The sequence below is a fragment of the Humulus lupulus genome, chromosome 1 (assembly GCF_963169125.1).
Source record: "Humulus lupulus chromosome 1, drHumLupu1.1, whole genome shotgun sequence".
Classification (NCBI taxonomy): Eukaryota; Viridiplantae; Streptophyta; class Magnoliopsida; order Rosales; family Cannabaceae; genus Humulus; species Humulus lupulus.
Window position 1 is genome coordinate 250730014 of NC_084793.1, and position 22060 is coordinate 250752073.

Below are 22060 nucleotides of genomic sequence, written 5' to 3' on the forward strand. Positions count from 1 at the left end.
TTATTTTTTAAAATTTTAATTAATTTTTGCATAATTTTGAAAACAGTTTTTTCTTACTTTTAATTTTTTTTAAACGTTTTCCTTCTCCTTCCTCTTCAGTCTTTTCTATCAAAGGTATTTTTATTTTTTAAAAATAAAAAACAAAAATAGTTACCAAACACATTTTTATTTTATATAAATAAAAAAAACATAAAACAAAAATATATTTTTATTATTGTGTTTAAAAAATTTAAAAATAAAAATTTTACCACACGCAATCTTAGTTATTTATTTATTTTATCATAATGTTTTTTACTTGTCTTATATTATATTTTTAATTATAAATAAAAGTAAAAGCTTCGCCAAATTGGTTACATGACTTCGCAACCGGCCAAATATAACCCAACCTATGAACATTATTATTTTTATTAAATATATTATAATTATAGGACAATTCTCATGTAGGAGCTTCACTTTAAGCCCTACCGGTAGGGCTCTCAGTGTTTCTCGACCCGTGAACAGTTTTCGGCGCGAATTTTTTTATGACCGTATATATTGTAGCTATTTAGAGCATCCTGCAAAGTTTCAAAAAATTCCAAATAGTTTACAGTACCGAAAACTAGGTTCAAACATATTGATTTCCACACGCATAAAAAAAATTAGTCACGCATGCAACAACATGTTTGAACAAAGTTTTCGGTACTATAAACTATTCAGAATTTTCTTAAAATCGCAATGATACTCTAAATAGCTACAATATACACGATCATACAAAAAAACCACGCTGAAAATTGTTGACTGGTCGAGAAACACTGAAAGCCCTACGGTATGACTCTTTTTGAAGGCCCTACCAAAGAAATTTCCAATAATAAGAAGCCCTAACTTTTCTTTTCGGTCCCTCTAGTCTCTTATCTGTATCTACTCTCACTCTCACTCCCTCACGCAGCCAGCCCAGCCTCTCTCTCTCTCTCTCAGCAGGCGCAGCCAGCCCCTGTTTCGTTGTCTCTATCTCTCATCTCATTCTCACAAGTCCGTTTAGCCAGCCAGCCTCTCTCTCTCTCTCTCTATATATATATATGTGTCGTCTCTCCCAACTCCCAAGCCCAACCAGCACCAAAGCACCCACAAATCCAAGCCCAACAACCTCTCGCATCACTCATCCCTCTCGGCTCTCTCCCTCAGACTCTGATTAGCATCAAAGCACCCACTAGCAGGTCTCCTCCACTGGTATCTCGGCAACTTGCACTCTGAAATAGGTATAGGGTTTTCTTTGTATTCAAATTCAATTTTCATTTGGAAAATGCACTTATAACTGAAATAGACAATATAGAATTGAGCAGTGGGTTAATTTATATCTTGTGAATAATTGATGTGGTCACTGGTTTATATGCTCCTGAATTTTTTGTTTCCACTGAAAAGATTCATTTGGTTTGGAGTTTGGTTATTTTTGGTTTCACAATTTTTATTTGGCTCAGCTTTTCATTTCAAAGCACACAAGTTGTTTGACAAAATATCTTACATATAAATTTGTATATATAATCTTTTCTGTGTAAAACACATGTTATGATGATGTGACTTTTAATATTAAAATGGGAAATATGCTTGATAAACCTGCAGGAAATGAAGTGTATATTCATCTTTAAATGCTAATATATTTGAACTAGATGAATCATGTATTACACTCGCACAAGAAGTGAAACTACTACTAGTACTCCTAGTTCTTTATGATCCTTTTAATGGCATCATGAGATGATTGCCTATGGAACATTTTGTATTTGAACTTTATGTAGGTTGACTATTTTGTATTTGAACTTTGTACTTTATGTTGGTTGATTTGAATTTTGGACTTTATGGTGGTTATTTTGATTGTATTTGGAGTTGAACTTTGGACTATATTCATTTTTATTGTAAGGATGAATGTTTGTTTGATGTTTTAAAGTTTGTCTCATATTGTAAGTTTTTAACAATAAAATTAGAATAATGTTTTTAAGCTTCAAAATTGTATGGTATACTTTTAGTTTATTAAAATCTGATTATTTCTCAACACTAAAATAAAATAAACTCGGTTTGGGCAGGTTACATTTTTGTTTCTTATTTGGGCAGGTTACAATTCGAATTTTGCTGCCCACTGGGGTCAGTTGAAATATGCTATAACCCGACTAAACTGATCGATGTACAGCCTAATTGGTCCTCCATTTTTGTATTTATTTTCTAGAAAAGTTTAAATTATCCTATAAACAAAATTAGAAGACAAATGAGGGAATTGTAGCAGTACTAGTATTGGAGTTCGAGTTTTGAGAGGGGAAACCCCCAACTCTGTCTTTTTTGTCTCTCTTCAAGGAACTTTCTCGTAAGCATTTTGGGTAATACGTCGCTATTGTGCCTTTTCTGCCATGTTAATCGCCTAAGTTGTATCGAAAGTTCAGAATTTGTTGCTAAAACGGCTGCTTTTTCTTTGCAGTCTATAAAATGGAGAACAAGGATGAACTGGGTTCTTCTCCAATTGGGTCGAGGCAATCAGATTTGAAGAAGTCATTCAAGCTCGCTATAGGTTCCTTGCTCACTGCCTGTTCTAAGCAGGTATTTCTTTTCATATTCCATGTCTTTTATTTTGGTGTTCTATCATATGGGTAATTTTACATGGAGTGTGATTACTTGGACTTTGGTGATATGGGTTTGCTTCATTTTGAACCAATATAATTTTACAAAGAGAAAGTTTTGACTTTGTTTTTTATTTGAACACAATTTGATTTTGTTTCAATTGTTTCTTCTTAATGAACAAAAAGGATATATGCAAGGCATTTCCAAGTTTTCCTGCTATTGAGCAAGATTATCTCCATCGTCTCTTTATTCAGGTATTCTCCTAAAATTTATTGTTATGTATTAGACATTCTCATTGCAAGTGTTTGATGAAAGGATTAAAGCCTTAGTTAGGGAAGCTCTTATTTATGGTGAGTGGATTACAACCAATAAGGTAGTTACAACAAAAGAGTGAATTAATCAGCTCTAAACAGTCTTAACAAACTAAAACAAAACACTCAACTAACATAACTACTTAAAAACAGACTCCACTAACAAACATTGTCTTCACCCTGCCTCAAGCGAAACGGCCTTGGAAAGACATTAAGTTTGCCTCACTCACAGAATGAAGAATGAGCAACTGAAAGATGTTTTTGTTAGGACATTTGCAATCCGATCTTCAGTGGGAATGTACTTAACCATTAGCTCTTTCTGTAACACCATTTCATGAATAAAATGGAAGTCTATTTCTATATGTTTCGTTCGAGCATTAAACATTGGTTTGACAGCTAAGTGAGTAGTACTTATATTGCCACACCACACATCCGGAGTGGAGGGTATGGAGATTGCAAGCTTTTTGAACAAGGACTGAAACCATGCTAGTTTAGTAGCACCACTAGCTAATGCCAATATTTAGATTCAATGCTATTTCTTGAGACAACTTTTTGCTTTCATGAAGACCATGAGACCAGATTATCGCCAAGGAAGATGCAATAGGCACCAGTGCTTTTTCTATCATAGGGCAAGCAACCCAATCTGCATCTGTAAAGGTTGACAAATGTAGTGTGGTGGACTTGAGTGTTAGATCATGTGTAAGAGTACCTCTCAAATATAGTAAAATAATTTTTACTGCCAACCAGTGAGAATTAGTTGGAGCTTGCATAAACTAACAATCTTTATCGACAACAAAAGAAATTGGTCTTGTCAAGGTGGCATATTGAAAGGCCTCGACAATGCTGCGATATGTGCTAGGGTCCGGCAGCTGTGTGCCATTAAACTTAGACAAAGGCTTGCTAAAATTCTAGGTGTGTCAACAACTTTAGTATCAAACATGCCAGCTCGCAACAAAAGATCTTTGAGGTACTTGGACTGAGAAAGATGAAGTTGATTAATATGGGAGTGCACTTTAAGACCAAGGAAGTATGAAATGGTTCCAAGATCTCTTAAGGCAAACTTGGTATGGAGAGAATGAACCAAGGCTTCAATTTATTAGGAGAACTACATATGACTTGAATATCATCTACATGGGATTATGATGATCATTGTAGAGGCTGAGTTATAGATGAACATAGAATTGTCAAATCGAGCACAAGTGAAACCCCATTCTGCCTATGCTGTGCTAAGCTTTGTGAACCAGGCACGTGGTGTCGGATGAGACGAAGCAACAAAATGAGGTGGTTGTGCCATAAATTTCTTCAGTGAGATCTTCATTCAAAAAGGCATTGTGGATATCAAGTTGTTTAATAGGCCATCCTCGAGATGAAGCAATAGTCAGAACAACTCTAATTGTTGGAATTTCACAACATGACTAAATGTCTCAATAGTCAAGGCCATGAATTTGGTTAAACCCTTTGGTCGGCCACAAGACTGGCCTTATATCTATCTATAGAGCTATCTAGTTTAAATTTCAGCTTGAAGACCCACCTTGATCCGATGACATTAGCATCTATAGGTAGAGGAACAAGAAACCAGGTCCTATTCTTGTGAAGTGCAGCTAACTCATTTTCAATTGCTGCTTTCCAAGTGGTGTTGGAGAGCTTTCCAGTAATTTCAGAACAATCAAGATTGATTGAAAGCATGTAGAACCCGAGGTTTAAAGTTTGAGATTGATTATGTTAGACCTCCGATTAAGTATACCTAAATGTTGAGGTGGGTAGTATAGGGGAGTGAAGGGTTTCAGTGACAAAAATAGAGTTCTATCAAATTGGTATAAAAGATTAACGATCCCAAGCAAGATGGTGTAGACCAGGAGCAATTCTAGTGTACCGGACATGGAGTCTGATTAGTCGGACTTGAGGAAGGTGGATTCTCTACTAGTGTCACAAAATCTGATTTTGGAGCGGTTGGAAAAGTTGTCCTAGGCGATGGAGCAGAGCAAGAAGACTCAAGAAGCTTCGGCAAAGCACAGTTCAGCGACGGTCAGAGAAGGACGATCGACGACGGTAGTTTCGCAGACGGTGCGACTAGGGGTGGCATCGAGTGTGCGACGACTAGAGATGCCCCTCTTTAATGGGTTAGAGGTGGAGCTAGGGATGGCAGAAAATCTGGTGGATCGGGATGGGTCGGAGCCTCAACCCGACGGGGCAACCTCCGATCCGGATATAAGCGGGGTGGATCACCACCTAATCTAGTTTTTTTTTTTTTTTTTTTGTATTTAAAGAAATTTTTTAAAAAATCAATTACTACCATTATTAAGGGTGATCCATTATCCAAATATCTATATATAAGACAGCATATTTAAGAGAGGAGAAAATTAATGTTTTGTCTTGAAGTAAATTAAATTATATTTTATTTTAGCATGCAAGACCATTTATAAAAATTTTGGACAACTTATTTCTGTCTAGTATGACAAATTTTTTTGCCATTTATTTTTTATATTTCATTATTTTAATAAAATAAACTAATTCTTCATTTGTTAAAGAAATAAGAAAAAAAAACCTTATCGGGTCGAGTCTGACCCGCTCTATCACATTCGGGGTGGGTCTGACCCGACCCATCACATCCGGGGCAGGTCTGATCCGACCCATCACATCTGGGGCGGGTCTGACCCGACTGACATCAAAAGCCTTAACGGGGCGGGGCGGGGTGTGAGCTTAGTGGGTCGGGGCCGACCTGCCCCATTTACATCTCTAGGTGGAGTAGTGGCTATTCAAGGCTTAGAGGTATTTTCAAGCGAATAGGTTAGCGGACTCCGAAGGAATTGATGCAGCAGTGGTCTGTTTTGAAAGTATTGCCTTATCGTGGTTTTAATGGTATTCTAGTAGATTCACTATCTCAACGTGGGTGGATCTTTAGATGTGTACGGAAACGTTTTCGTCCGTTAAAGGATGGGTGTTTGGTACAGAGGCTTTTGGCTTTGAAGTCGGTGGCTGAGTTGAATATAGGGACTAATTCGAGATTTTGGCAGCACCATTGGTGAAAATTTCAGAGGATGTACTAGAAGGAGCCTTCTTGAATGGGTTAAAGGAGGAGATTTTAGGGGAGTTGAGTTTGTTTAATCCTTCGGGATTGGTGGCGATCATGGAAATGGCTTAGTAGATTGAAGAAAAGAATAAATTGTTATTCAGACAAAATTGGTCTATGTTGCACACGTCCACACTTGGCGAGTCGACATCCAAGAATTCAATTTTGGGGTTCAAGAATGATGCTAAAATTGAAGTAAGGAGGGAACAAGTCTGTGTTGGGTGCACCTGCTCAAGGCTCGGGAGCTACAGAGATTCCTACGGTCCATCATGGAAGAACGACTTCGAAATTCAAGAGATTGACTCCAGCGGAAGAACAAGAGAAGCGAGCCAAGGGATTATGTTTTTGGTGTGATGAGCGCTTCATTCCGGGATGCACGTGCAAGAACAAAGAACTCAATGTTATTATGGTGTGTGATGAGAAAGTGTCAGATGAGATTGAGTTGGATGATGGAGTTTCGGAAGCATCGATGTTAGCCTTAAGTTTGGATGTCATTGAAGTTTCATTGAAATCTTTGGTGGGGTTAACAGGGCCTAAAACGATGGAGATTCAAGGGATGATTGGCTCACAAGAGGTAGTAGTTTTGATCGATAGTGGGGCAACTCGCAATTTCATTGCCGAAAATTTAGTTGAGCAGTTGGGATTATAGGTGACAAAGACATTTCCGTACTCTGTGAAGGTGGGCACAACGATGACAGTCCAAAAAAATGGGGTGTGCAACGCAGTGGTTCATCCAAGAGGTAGGGGTGACATCGAAATTTCTTCCATTAGATTTGGGCAGTGCAGATGTGATTTTAGGGATTGAATGGTTGGAGACACTAGGGGATGTGCAATTTAATTGGAAAACTTTGAAGATCAAGTTCAAGGTGGGTAAGAAGCGTGTGATTTTCGAGGGTGATCCAACTCTTCACTCTTCATTGGTATCTTTGAAATCCATGGTCAAGACCTTTAAGAAGGAAGATCAAGGTTTTTTGTTGGAAACAGATGTTATTGGTTCTCCAACCGAGTGTTCTTCTTTGGGGGTTTCGCTGGACTTAGGTGCCATTTCTGTGGAGCATGAATAATTAGAGGAATTGTTGGCTGAATTTGTTTCCATTTCTGACATGCCAGAAGGGTTGCCCCCTGTACGAGGCAAAGAACATGCCATAATTTTGAAGGAAGGAGTAGAACCAGTGACTATTCGACCATATCAATACCCTCAATTTCAAAAAAATGAAATTGAAAAACTGGTGGCGGAAATGTTTGAGGCGGGCATTATTCAGCCAAGTAGCAGTTCTTTCTCGAGTCCAGTATTATTTGTCAAGAAGAAAGATGACAGCTGGAGGTTTTGCATTGACTATAGGGCTCTTAATCGAGTCGAGTTACTGTATTGGATACGTTTTCAATTCCGGTGATTGATGAGCTCTTAGATGAGTTACATGGAGGATGTGTCTTCTCAAAATTGGATTTAAAATCAAGTTACCATCATATTCAGGTCCATCCTTTAGATGCCCATGAAATAGCTTTTCCAACTCACGAGGGACATTATGATAGACCACCATTGACTTACGTGTATTCTAGAAAGAAAGGGAAAAGTGTATTGGCTGCCAAGTCAGCTGAGGGCAATGCAGGGAATTAGTCTTTAGAAAGTGGTTATGTGAGATATGGTAGCCTATGGGCAGGTGCAGGGGTGCATGAGTGTACCAAGTAGTAAGAGAATAAGAAAGTAGGGAGAGTAACGAGAGAGGTGTGGATTGTCTATGTAAAGTTGTATTTGGAAGGACCCAGGCTCTTGAATTCCTGGTAGTTCAATGAAAATTTTGCATCCAATGTTGTCATAAGTCTATTTCTTTGTTTCTATAATACTTAATTGGCAGGATATACCTATCAATTGGTTTTAGAGACACGATCCTCTATGGCCAAGAAATTTGAAGCAGTAGTGGAGGTTTTGGAAGGGAAATTCTCAAATCTTCCACAAGAGGTTAAAGCAGAGATGGCAACCATGAAAGGAGATTTGGGAGCACTGAAAGAGGGGATGGCTCAAATGCCTGCAATGGAAAAGGCTCTCCAATTAATCGTTGCGCAGATGAACCAATCAGCCCAAAGAGATGTAGGGGATTCGGCAGCAGTGAGCGTCGACCGAGCTCGTCGAGATGTTGACGAGGAAACAGCGACGGGAAACCAGCCATCAGATTCGCAGGAGGTTCGATCGACACCTGCACCACCGATGTCGCAAGTTGACCAGGCTTTCACTGGTCCGTGGGTTGGACGGGATTATCGCCCTTCAAGGATGGAGTTACCCTTGTTGGATTTACAGAGCAGAACGATATTTCTTGCTGTTCAAAATGACTGATGCACATATATTTGAAACTTCTACGAAGGAAATGCTGACTTGGTTTCAGTGGGAGAACCAACGAAGAAGAATTACATCGTGGGTGACTCTAAAAACTCTTCTCCTTTCTCGGTTTCGTGCTCAACTAGTGGGGTCTCTATCGGAAGAGTTCTTATCAGTCAAACAACTTTTGACTGTGAGGGAATACTGGCTCAAATGGGAGGTGTTAGCTTCTCGGGTACCCGACACCCCAGAGCATATTTTGGAAGGCAATTTTGTGAAAGGACTGAAGGAAGTAATCAGGAGTGCTATCCATATTTTGAAACCCGTGGGCCTGACCCAAGTTATGGATATGGCCCAAAGGATTGAAGAAGGGCACCAAATGTTGGGTGGTCCAAACCCTAGTAATCGGACAGCTTCATCAAAATCGAACCTCAGCCCAATTATTCCAACACGTTTTTGTGATTTTTTGCGAAAATTTATCCTTGTTTTCTTTGATGACATTTTAGCGTACAACTCTACTCTTGAAGACCATGAATGTCATTTGGGGATGGTTTTGGAGCGATTATATTAGCACCAATTGTATGCCAACTGCAAGAAGTGTATTTGCTCAAGGAAAACTAGAGTATTTGGGTCACATCATTTCAGAGGAGGGGGTTTCAACGGATTCAAGTAAATTGACAGCCATGGCGGAATGGCCTATTCCCAAGACCTTACGAGATTTGAGAGGATTTTTGGGCCTTACCGGGTACTACTGTAAAATTGTGAAAGGTTATGGGCAGATTTAAAGACCTCTAACAGACCAGCTGAAGAAGGATGCATTTGGGTGGTCAGAAGAAGCTCAAGCAACCTTTGTGCGCTTGAAGGAAGCCATGTACTTCGTACTTGTTCTAGCTCTGCCTGATTTTTTATTCCCCTTGTGCTAGAGGCTGCTGCATCAGGTAGTGGGTTAGGGGCAATCCTAATGCAAAATCAGCGACCCATAGCTTTTTATAGTCAGGTCCTATCTTCTAGAGCTCGCACTAAGTTTGTCTATGAGCAAGAATTGATGGCTATTGTATTGGCAGTACAGAAGTGGCGTCCTTACTTGTTGGGTTGCAAATTTTTGGTCCGTACAAATCAGCGAAGTTTAAAATACTTGCTGGAACAAAGATGGGTAGCTTCCGAGCATTAAAAATGGCTAACAAAGCTCTTGGGTTATGATTTTGAAATTGTTTATAAGCCGGGTTTGGAAAATAAAGCAACTGATGCTCTTTCTAGGATAAATCAAGAGGTGTCCTTGACTGTAATCTCAATACCAACACTCGTATCCATACTAGATTTACAGGCGCATGTCAAGTCAGACCCGATATTGGCAAAAATTATTCATGCAATTAGCATTGGTCGAGAAACGGGAGGCTATTCTTTAGTGTAGGGCTGTTTGAAGTTTAGAGGACGCTTGGTCATTCCCTCATCATCTCCATTCATTCTTATTTTATTGCCAGAGTGCCACGACAGCAGTATAGGGGGACATTCTAGGGTATTCAAAACATTCTAGAGGATAGCACGGGACTTATATTGGTTGGGTATGAGAAAAGATGTGCAAAAGTATGTTGTGGAGTGTGCTACCTGCCAACAGAGTAAATATTTAGCCCAATCTCTAGCTGGATTACTGCAGCCATTGCCTATTCCGAAGCAAGTTTGGGAGGATATTTCAATGGACTTCATTGAAGGCTTACTGCTGTCCAATGGGTTCGATACCATATTTGTCCAAGTACAGCCATTTTATACCACTTCGCCACCCGTTTTCTGCCATCACAGTTGCCACGGTTTTTGTTAGAGAAGTGGTAAGATTACATGGGATACCAATATCCATCGTGTTCGATAGAGATAAAATATTTCTCAGCCTTTTTTGGAAAGAGCTGTTCCGCCTCCAAGGAACTCAACTCAAGCATATCACTTCGTACCACCCGCAATCCGATGGACAAATGGAGGTTGTCAACAGATGCCTTTGAGACGTATTTGCGATGCTTTGCAGGTACAAAACCCAAGCAGTGGATAGTTTGGTTGCCATGGGCAGAATTTTGGTACAATACTTCGTACCATACTTCACCTGGGATGACTCCTTTTTTGGCTATGTATCACAAAGATTTGCCTCCAGTGGTTAGATTTGAGCATGGGAGTACTAAGGTTTCAGCTGTTGAGGAGAGGTTGAGAACTCGAGATGAGGTTTTGGAGCTACTCAAGTTGAATCTCTAGAGAGCCCAACAAAAGATGAACTCACGGGCTGACCGGAAGAGAAGAGAGGTCCAATGTGCAGTTGGGGACCTAGTCTATGTGAAGTTGCGGCCTTATAGGCAAAGATCAGTGGCTAAACGTCGCAATGAGAAGTTGGTGCCGCATTATTTTGGACCTTTTCCAATATTGGCACGAGTAGGGACAGCTGCTTATCGCCTCAAACTGCCTCAAGACTCAGCCATACACCTAGTTTTTCATGTATCGCTCCTTCGTGCTGCTTTAGGACCACATCGGCAAGCTTCTATCTTCCCTCCAGCGCTGGCAGAAGACATGGAATGGGTTCTAACACCTGAGAAAGTGCTCGATGTGCGTCTAGGAACACACAGAACTCCTCCACAAGCCCTGATCAAGTGGGTCAACCTCCCTGAATTTGAAGCAACATGGGAAGACTTTCCTACTTTGCAGCAGCAATTTCCTGAATTTAACCTTGAGGACAAGGTTAGTCTTTGGGGAGGGGTATTGATAGACCACCATTGACTTACGTGTATGCTAGAAAGAAAAGGAAAAGTGTATTGGCTGCCAAGTCAGCTGAGGGCAATGCAGGGAATTAGTCTTTAGAAAGTGGTTATGTGAGATATTGTAGCCTACGGGCAGGTGCAGGGGTGCATGAGTGTACCAAGTAGTAAGAGAATAAGAAAGTAGGGAGAGTAACGAGAGCGGTGTGGATTGTCCAAGTAAAGTTGTATTTGGAGAGACTCAGGCTCTTGAATTCTTGGTAGTTCAATGAAAATTCTGCATCCAATGCTGTCATAAGTCTATTTCTTTGTTTCTGTAATACTTAATTGGCAGGATATACCTATCACATTATGAGTTTTTGGTGATGCCGTTTGGGTTAACCAATGCTCCAGCCACTTTTCAATCTCTAATGAACTCGGTGTTTAAGGAGGTGTTGCAGAAGTATGTGTTGGTGTTCTTTGACAACATATTGGTGTATAGCCGATCTATGGAGGACCATAAACTCCATTTAAAATGTGTTAAAGATTTTAAAGCAAGAGGGGTTGTATGCTATTAGGAAGAATGTATTTTTGGGTAATCTTCGGTGGAATATTTGAGGCACTTCATTTCTAAGGAGGGTGTTGCGACAGAACAGTCCAAGATCAAAGTGATGCAGGATTGGCCTACTCCTAAAACGATTAAGGAGTTAAGAGGGTTCCTTGGTTTGACGGGGTATTATCGCAAGTTTGTGCAGTCGTATGGCAGCGTTGCTTGGCCTTTAACATAACTCCTAAATAAAGATTGTTTTGCTTGGTCCGCAGCAGCTGAAGATGCTTTCTTGGCTTTGAATAAAGCTGTGATCACAACACCTGTTTTGACTTTACCATAATTTTATAAGGAATTTGTTGTAGAATCGGATGCTTCAGGCCATGCTTTGGGCACTGTTTTGGTGCAGGACCATCGCCCAATTGCGTCTTTCAGTCAGGTTCTTTCTCCTTGGGTGAAGCTCAAATCACTGTATGAGAGAGAATTAATGGCTATTGTGTTGGCTATCCAATAGTGGCGCCATTACTTACTAGGGAGACATTTTTTGGTAAGGACAGATCAAAGGAGTCTTGAGTTCTATTGGAACAACGTTTGGTGGCAGTAGGACATCAATAGCGGTTGATTAAGTTGCTGGGGTTTGATTTTGAGATACACTATAAGGAGGGATTGGAGAACAAGGCAACAGATGCCCTTTCGCGAAAGGTTGAGGTAGCTACTTCAGAATTATTGACTCTTAGTACCTTCTTTGGTGTAATTGGAGCAGTGGATAGCGAAGTTCAAGCGGATTCCAAACTTGTGGTGATATGAGACTGTTACAAGGGCGTTCTGATTTTTCCAACTATTCCTTGCTGAATGGTCGACTAATGTACAAGAATAGGTTGGTTCTCTCTAAGAATTCTTCATTGATTGTGGTAGGGGGACATTCAGGATTTTTAAGGACATATAAGAGACTAGCCTGAGTTGTATTAGGCTGGTATGAAGAAAGATATTTGAGATTTTGTTGAAGGATGCGTTGTTTGTTAACAAATGAAGCACTCTACCTTGTCTGCAGGGGGGCTATTACAGCTATTATCGTGTTAGGAACCCAAGAGTCAACAAATAGACATTAAACATTAATAAGGTAGTGGGGATGGTGGGTTATATTTTGTAATTAAGAATAATAAAGGGGTAAGTGGTTTGAGAAGTGTAAGAGTCCATATTGAGTATATTTAAATAGGGTTGTGGAGATGGAGTACATCCATTGTATGAATCTAAAATTAGGAGTAGTAACTCTTTGGGGAGAGTGGTGGTCTCTCGAATACTGTTGGGTTTATTAGCTATACTATGCTATTTATCTGGTCATTGTTCTTGTAGTGTTCTGTGTTGTGTGTGAATCTATTTGGGACCTAACAGTGGTATCAGAGCATCGATCTTGGTCATGGCAGAACAAGTTTTGGAAGCTCGCAACAGACAGCCAAAGACAAAGGAGGAATCGTTTCAGACATGGAGCCAACAACTTGATAAAATCAATCTGAATATGACTTGAATTCCTGTTATATTGGATATGCTAGATTTTATTCATTCTAAACTCGATGGACTAGGTGTACTGAGACTTTTAGCGACGACAATGGGTAAAGCTCCTCACTGCAATAGTGGAGATGATGAGATATTTTAGAACCAGCCCACTTTCAAAGAATGTGTCTCTGAATCTAACAAAAGTGGTGGTGGTGATGGGGTGTTAAGAAAACCAATAAAGCAAGATTTTTCAAATGGTGAAGGTAAGCATATTCACTATCCATAGTCATCCTTGACAACAAAAGAAAAACTCAAAAGACTAGATGGGGAAGAAGAATTTGATGAAAAACAATACTCTGTCGGAATCGGCGACTGAATCACAATCTTTTGTCTTCATTCAAGTGAGTCGTGAGGAAACGTTGGCACCGCAGGAGGCAGCGACAACAGTAGTTTCAGCTGCTGCTTGGTTCGTTGTGGGTGTGGTGGGGATTTCTTCCGGCAAGGTCGACTTCGTTGTGCTAGCCGTCGTGAAGAGGAGATGCCATGGTTTCTAGTCTTCAGATTCTGCTATTACGTTAGGGAAGGTTGCACGATATAGGCGCCATCTATTTGACAGAGGAAAAAAAGATGACCCAAAATCTTGTGAAGAACCCCACCAACAAAATTGAGGCTGAATTGTCCAAAAGAATATGGGGTCTCCAACAAAAGTATCACATATCATTCATAGAACCCATGAAAATGGATCTGTTGATATCTATAGTTCAACATAAAAAATTTGATCTTCAAACTGAACGAAGACTTGCTTGCAACAAAGTTAGCTTTCTTTTCCTTACCTTGAGGACAAGGTGAATTTTCTTTTCCTCACCTCTGATACCACTGTTAGGTCCCAAATAGATTTACACACAACACATAGAACACTACTAGAACAATGACCAGATAAATATCATAGTATAGCTAATAAACTCAATGGTATTCGAGAGACCACCACTCTCCCCAAAGAGTTACTACTCCTAATTTCAGATTCATACAATGGATGTACTCTCCATTTCCACAACCTTATTTAAATATACTCAATATGGACTCTTACACTTCCCAAACCACTTACCCCTTTATTATTCTTGATTACAAAATATAACCCACCATCCCCACTGCCTTATTAATGTTTAATATCTATTTGCTGACTCTTGGGTTCTTAACATACTGCTGCCGTTATGAGTATGGGATGTGATCACCATGGATTTTATTGAAGGGCTGCCAAGGTCTGAAGGGTAAAATGCCATTTTTGTGGTGGTGGACAGGTTGAGCAAGTACAGCCATTTCATGGCTTTGAAACACCCTTTTTCTGCCAAGATAGTTGCTGAAATATTTTTGCGCGAAGTTGTTCGTTTACATTGCTATACCGAGAATATCATTTCAGATTGTGTGAAAGTTTTTCTTAGCTTATTTTGGACAAAATCATTCAAGTTGCAAGGTACTCAAGTGAAGTATAGTACTGCATTCCATCCCCAAATAGATGGTCAAACGGAGGTGGTTAATCTGTGTGTGGAGACTTATTTGCGTTGTTTTGCATTTGAGAAATCGAAGAGTTGGGCTAGGTGGATTTCTTGGTGTGAGTATTGGTACAACACTACTTACCATGTCTCTGCCAAAACTACTCCTTTCAAGGCATTATGCGGGCGTCCTCCTACTCTTACACGATATGGTCATGTACTCACGGCAGTGTCCGATTTGGATCAACAATTGCTAGAACGGGATCTGATTTTGGAAGAGCAACGGGACAATTTAACTAAAGCACAGTCTCAGATGAAGAAACAAGCAGATGGCCATAGAAGACAGGTGGAATTTGAAGTGGGAGATCAGGTGTATCTGAAGTTGAAGCCTTATCGAATGCACTCTTTGGCTAAGAGGAATTATGAAAAGTTAGCTCCTCGATTTTACGGACCTTATCTGGTGATGAAGCGTACTGGAGCAATTGCTTATGAGTTACAACTGCATGAATGTGCTTAGATGCACCCTGTGTTTCATATATCTCAGTTGAAAATGGCTGTGGGCTCCTCGGATAGAGTTTCAGATTTGCCTCAATTGTTCAAGACATTAGAGTTGCAAGTCACTCCTGCCGAGCTACTTCAGGTGCGTCAGCTCAATTCATCTGTTGTAGTAGAGGTGTTGATCAAGTGGGAAGGTCTACCAGCTTTTGTAGTGACTTGCGAGTCATTTGACGTTATCCGCCACCAATTTCCTGATTTTAACCTTGAGGACTAGGTTCACAAATGGGCGGGGAGTAATGTTAGATCTCCGATTAAGTATACATATGTTAGGAGACCTAAATGCTGAGGTGGCTAGTATAGGGGTCTGATTAGTTAAAATAGTTACAGGGTTGATAGTGAATATAAGGAAAACTTGTAGTTTTAATTGGGGTATCTGGTGATCAATTGTAAGGGGAGGTGTAGACTACCTACAACTAGTTTAACGAATTCAGTTGTAATGCTTGACTGTTCTCTTCTTGAGAGCTAGATATCAATAAAGGTGTGAAAGGTTTCAGTGACAAAAATAGAGTTTTATCAGATTATTAGTACAAACATTGGACTCAATGTGATCACTAGAACATGAAGATTTGGAAAAAGCAGGTCTTGAACCGGGGAATGGTGGAAGCAACTTGAAAGTGATAGAGACCTTTATTTAGACCGCCTTGATGAAGAACATGATAGACCCAATTGAGGGCTAGAACATGAAATCTTACGAGAACCAACAGCAGAGATAGGGAATTTATGACCATTGCCTACGATCACTTTATCTTCACCAGAGTAAGAAGGTGCATTATCAAGATTGTTGTTGTGAGGAGTGAGGTGATGAGAGGCTCTTGAGTCAAGAATCCAGGCATCTTCTTGAGGTTGAGAAGTCGAGGCAACCATTGCTTGAGGACCATTAGATGCTATGTATTGTAGAGAGAGATCAAACCTATGGTAACACTAGAAACCAACATGGCCGGATCTCCCACATAGTTGACATTGGGGCTTCGAGCTATGAGCACTAATGTTTGGACGTGAGTCATTAGAAGGACGAGAATCACAATTGTAGGTGATGGGAGTACACGAGTCACGATTGTAATTGTTGGGTGGAGGTCTATTGTTGTGACGATATGAATATCGAGAGGCATTGGCTTGAATGTCCGACCTTCCTCCACAGTTGGTTGCGGTTGAAGACAATTCTCATGGGCAAAAAGCAAGTTGACAATGTCTTCAAAGGTTGTGTGATTTGCATTAAAAAGTAACAGAGGCCACGAAGGACTTATAATCTGCACTGAAACCTCCAAGGAGATATAGAATGTGATCTTGTTCAGAGACTTTCTTTGAAATAGTAGTTAGACAATCAACATAGCTTTTCATGCGTAGAACATAATCCATCATGGAAAGATTGCCATTCTTGGTAGTTTGAAGCTGTAATCAAAGTTGCATAATCTGAGCTTTAGAAGCTCCAGCAAAATCTCGTTGTAGTGCACTCTTGGCAGCGGTGGAAGTCGTGTGCCCAACGACCTGAGACGTGATTTCAGGGGTTAGAGAAGAAAAAATCTAAGAGAGGATAAGTCTATCCTCACAGCGCCATTGAACATAATCTGGGGACAGAGTTTGAGTTTCGGATAGGTATTGTGCTGGAGCTTGGCACTATCCATCGGTGTAGTTGTTGATGCCATTGGCATAAATCACATTCTCCATTTGAACTTTCTAGAGAAGAAAGTTCATTTGATCGAGCTTCACTGACAGAGTATGATTTAGGGCTTGGGCCAAGACGACAAAGGCGTCAACAATGGAAGTAGTGTGAGAGGCCATAGTAGAGGCGGCAATAGGAATTGGTGGATGAACATTGGAACCAGAATCAGAGCTTGTTGTTGACATTGGAGATAGGAAAAGGGAACCAAGAAACGAAAGAACAAGAAAGTAAAGTGAAAAAGTAATGAAGAGAGAGGTATTGGATCAACGGCTGTAATACCATGCAAGTGTTTGATGAAGCGACTAAAGCCTTAGTCAGGGAAGCTCTTATTTATAGTAAGTGGATTACAATTAATCAGGTAGTTACAACAGAAGAGTGATTAATCAGCTCTAAACAGTCTTACCAAGACTTAAAACAAAACACCCAACTAACATAACTACTTAGAAACACTCCACTAACTAACACTGTCTTCACTCATAGACAACTTTTTTTTTTACTTTTTGCTAAAGTCTCGTGTCTAGAGTGTAGAATTTACTTTAACTTTACCCAATTACCGGAAATGGCTGTGAAATTTTGTGAATAGTAGAATCCTATATAAACTATGTGAGAAAAGGAACAATGGCCGTTCAGAAAACCAAAATCAAGGATCTTGGATCATTTATTCTAGGTGATTATAATGAAGAAGTTTCGAAGTACTCAGCTGGGCAGAGGGGTGGTTTGGTGATTCTGGAATTTTGTAACTTTTATCATTTGTGTTTGCTTGTAATTTCTATTGCAGAAAGTTTGTCAGTTCTTAGAATGGGAAAGATGCAGAAGGCTGGTGCAGGATAAAAGTAATGTTGGATTTTGGTCTCTATAGTTGATCACTGTTGAAGTTGAGCTTTGGTGTTGTGACGTGCTTTGATTGATAGGATTCTGGTTTATATGAACATTACTGAAGACAGAGATTTTGAAAAAAAAACCATGCATTTGTTATACAAAGTTTATGTTTCTAGAAATCCAGTATGGATGATTGGTTACTAGTTAGATTATTTATATATGATTACATGTTGTCCTCATGCATCAGACATCATATTTAAATTATAGGTTTCTTTCAATAATTATTTTATTGCATGTTGGTTATTTTGAGTTAATTGTTTTAGCTTTTGCTCTATGCTATCGGCTTCAAAATTTTCAGGTCGTGGCTTCTTTGCATGGAAATATGGAGGTACCTTTTCTGATGCCAATTTGTTTATCAATACATGTTTTCTATACTCAATAAAGATTGCATAATTTTGTTTTTCTGGAATTATCTTACTTAAATAATTGCTAAATGTGTTGGCACAAGATGGATTTGATTGTGAGAAAGCATTCTTTTTAAGCATTATTATATAATACTATTGTTTTTCCAAGAAAATTTAGAAAATGTATCATAAACTGATTAGTTGAATCTCATTTGTCTCTTCTAAATTTCACAGGAGGAATTTGAATCACTGTGTTTTGAAAGTCAGGTATCCTTCCCTAATTTTCTTAATAATGTTGCTTTACTGTGATGATGTGAATTTGTGCATTGGAACTATTAGACAGTTGCCACATAAATTTACGAAGCAAGTTGAAGTTATTGCTTGTAAACTGAATGAAATATAATACTGAACTAATATCAAAATTCCCCATTTAATATTGCTTTGATTTGACACCAAAGCATCAGTCTATCTTAAATATTATCCTTTGGTTACCCCTCTCATGGTTTTTATTTATTGCCTCTGTCTGATTTTATCATGTCAACTTTCCAAATGCAGGTGGGAACTGCTCTTGATACGGTGGAGCAATTTTTGGAAGAACAAGCCCTTGACCCTTTGCATTCAGATAAGTAGGTTTTTGTTTAAGTTCTTCACCAATATGTCTGTATATTTGATTTGTAAGACATCCTCTTCTGATTGCTCATGTTACATAAATGGATCAAATAAATAAACTGCAAGAAAAAAAAAAGAAAGAAAGAAAGAAAGCCCGGAAGTTTTAGGTCATTTCTTTTTCATTCTTCTTGTTTCCAAGTTAATGGCAATGTTTTCAGTAACAAACCTCTTCTACCTTACCAAAACTGAAATCAGAGTAATCAATTCAAACTTACCAGTATCAGTTATGGCTTTCAAGTGGCCTATTAATTAGATATTGCAGACCTAGAGACAGGAAGTGCATGAAACCAACAGTTCTGTTGTAAATTACTTCCCCAAGACTAAAACCTGCAATCAAGAACTTGAAACTGGCAAAAATAGCATGAACAATAGCACAAAGTAAATGAAACAGTACAATGAACGCCAAAGATTTATACTGGTTTGGCCTTAAAGCCTACATTCAGTTTTGAGAACCATCATGAAAATCCACTATGATCAATTTGAGATTACACCCAGTTGAGCTTAGCTCTGCAACACGCACGGTACAAACTCTCCCCAAGTACCCCAGTGCACATGAGCTCTCAATATTCTTAACAGTCTTGAAGCTTTCCTACTTTTCTTGTGTATTCTCACTTACAAAAACATACTAAAGCACATAAGGACTAAAGTAAACACTTTCCTAAAAATAGTAAGCAAGAACCATTAAGAGTCTTGAAAAGGAAAGTTAGTTAGGATTTGGAGAATTAATCCTAACAAGTTCTGTATCATTTTTTTTACTGCAAGGAATTCTTTTCTATTCTTAGTAAGATTACAAAGGTACTGTTTCTCCTTATTAATGACATTGTTTCATTTTACTATGATATGTTGTGTATGTTGCTCAAAATTAGGATTTCTGATATTGTGGTCTTTCACTTTGTTAACTTTAAACTGCCTCGAGTGCAGGACTAATGTAGTGGATGTTGCTCAGAATGTATTGACATTGAAGAAAAATGAAATCCAGCACTTGGAAAACATGCTGCAAAAGGTTATATTTGACTTTATTGTTTTACTCATTAAAAAAATGATTATTTGGAGATGGCATCATCTTATTTTGTGGTATTACTTAGAGTGCAGACACATTAGGAGCTTTCTGATTAGTAAATGAGGCTGCTTGGTTATCTCAGACATTAGAATTTCATGACACACTAGAATTCAGGTTTTCAGGGTTTAACTTGAAGAAAGGTAAAGAATATAGATACAGTTCAGAAATGTCACTACGCCTTTGGGTTTGCTAGGTTGAAATTTTAGAGATTTTAGTGTGTACTTGGTGAGGCAAGAGTTTGAACTATGCAAATGATGGTACTCCATTTAAGAGTTAAGGGTTTCATTATGCTTCATGAAAACATAAAAGATGGTCAGCAGAGTCTCCACCATTTTGTCTCAAATTTGTGATGAAACTGTTCTTGTGTGTATGACAACAGTGCTAAAAAACACATCTTTCAGTTCTCACTATATGTATTATGTTATTTCAACTCATAAGTGTACCTCTAGATTATCACCGCTTGCTTAGAGAGTTGTTGAAGTAACTGAATCGTCCCTATACCATTTTTACTGTAGGCGGAGGAACAAAATCACCTCATTCGAGCTCAAATTGAAGATTTAAAGGAAAAAGAGGCGGATGTGTCAGTCATGGCCGATGCTGTTGAGAAGGTACATGGTTTAATTCTTTTGTATCCCCTTTTGACTTGCCTCAAATGTTTAAAGTTGAAACATGTGATGAGTTGATCAATTTGGCAAATAAGAAATTAAAAGACTTGTTTCAATCTCAAATAATGTGCAAATTTTGCAGTTGAGACGAGGGAGTTTAAATTATGGGCTACCTGGCGGCAATGACATAAACAACAACCCATAATTTTTGTAAGTGAATAAATTTCAAAAATATAATGTGTACAAATTATGTTATGATTGACGATGAATCTATGTGTGCTTTTACATGTATATTACAAAGTTTACCATTAATATCAATTGACATCCTCAACTTTTCATCTTTTTTAAAGTCCATTTGATTAGTGCCGATAAATAGTACTGTCAAATTGACACCTGCAAGGCACGTGACCTAAGGGGTATATGCCAAAGTTAAGTTACGCCATTGAAAGTGTCATAAAGGTTGAATGCTTAATTATGTGATTATAACATTTTGGCATCTTGTTGGTTGTTTTAGAATTAACTTTTCTTTAGTTTAATTAATACTGTTTTAATACGGGATAATTGCATTTGAAAATCCCTATGTAAATTTTTTTTATGGCAATAATACCAAAGTAGTTAAATTTGTGTGGTCGTTGGTCTTTGCCAACTTATAAATGATTGCTATGTAGTAGCACCTTGGGGCATACATCTAATCCAATCCAATATTTTGTATTAATCCAATCCAATCTAATTAAATGTTGAATTTTAAAAATCAACATATAATCCAATTAAGCACTTGTTCAATTAATAATTGGATTGGTATTGTTTTTTAATTGAATTTCGAGTTGAAACTTGATTTTTTTTCTTTTCAAATTTGAGCTGGAACTTGATATTTTTTATATTAACTTAAAAATATACAAAAAAAAAAATCACATAAAAACTATACTATACTATTCATTTAAGTTCAAATTACATAAAGTTATCAATCTAAAAAGTTCAATGAAACTAAATACTTAAGTAGTATTGAAAATGAGAGAGAATGAGGAGAATGGATGTGTATTTTTATTATTTTTTTTCTCTAATTAGGTATGGAAGTGTATATGACAAGACAAATATTTAGCCAATAATAATTTATTAAAAGAAATATAAATAATTTTTTTAATATATATTATATATAATTGGATTGGATCTGTTTTTAATTAGATCTTAGATTTTAACAATGTCATCTGCCATCTAATCCAATTAAAATTTAATTATTCAAATCAAAATCAATTCTAGTTGGATATTTAAGTTTTTTGTAATTAGATTGAATTTGATTGGTTTTGTGTAATTGGATTGGTTTGGATGCTGCTTACTCCTAGTAGCACCTTATTGACTCAATTCTTATATTAATTATCAAATATTTTAAAATTCAACAATTTTTTTTTCATGATCACTAAAACGATACATTCTTTTCAATTATATACATTCTTTTCAATTATTATTATTATATTTCTCATGGGGAGTAGGAAGGAGGGGATGAGAACTAATTTGTCAAATTCTTTGGTTAAAGAAATGAATTAGAATTATAAATAAATTAGTACTATCATACTCTAGTTGAAATCACAATTGAAGTAGCGCGATTGTTATTATCATCACCCAAATAGGAAGGTTTAATGACACATAAATTCATAAGGAAATTGTGAGATAAATACCTAATATTTTTTATGTTATACAATTATATACCAATTCTTTTTTTTTCGATGACAAAACTACCGAACGTTACGTTTTACTTAGTTCTACTGCTACCAGG

The 22060-nt window shown here is 38.1% G+C and overlaps 1 protein-coding gene across 4 annotated transcripts; it reads left to right on the forward strand.

Annotated features, from left to right (window-relative positions):
- The first annotated feature begins 879 nt into the window (after nucleotides 1–879).
- Nucleotides 880–20631, forward strand: LOC133805449 (uncharacterized). 4 transcript variants are annotated; one of them, XM_062243647.1, is made up of 10 exons: nucleotides 880–1235; nucleotides 2055–2329; nucleotides 2441–2559; nucleotides 2766–2834; nucleotides 17910–17939; nucleotides 18190–18222; nucleotides 18511–18581; nucleotides 19546–19627; nucleotides 20200–20292; nucleotides 20432–20631. In XM_062243647.1, exons 3-10 carry the CDS (start codon nucleotides 2449–2451, stop codon nucleotides 20492–20494), a joined length of 552 nt encoding a protein of 183 aa, XP_062099631.1. In that variant the 5' UTR covers nucleotides 880–1235; nucleotides 2055–2329; nucleotides 2441–2448; the 3' UTR covers nucleotides 20495–20631. The 4 variants fall into 4 exon arrangements, with proteins under 4 accessions (XP_062099631.1, XP_062099626.1, XP_062099622.1 ...); XM_062243642.1 differs by having other exon boundaries at nucleotides 2083–2342; XM_062243638.1 differs by having other exon boundaries at nucleotides 2083–2329.
- Nucleotides 20632–22060: the final 1429 nt, after the last annotated feature.

Coding starts and splice junctions, on each gene's coding strand:
- LOC133805449 (XM_062243647.1), top strand. CDS start 2,449: ATGGAGAACAAGGATGAACTGGGTTCTTCTCCAATTGGGTCGAGGCAA. Junction 2,560..2,765: donor TCACTGCCTGTTCTAAGCAG/GTATTTCTTTTC, acceptor ATGAACAAAAAG/GATATATGCAAGGCATTTCC. Junction 17,940..18,189: donor CTTTGCATGGAAATATGGAG/GTACCTTTTCTG, acceptor TAAATTTCACAG/GAGGAATTTGAATCACTGTG.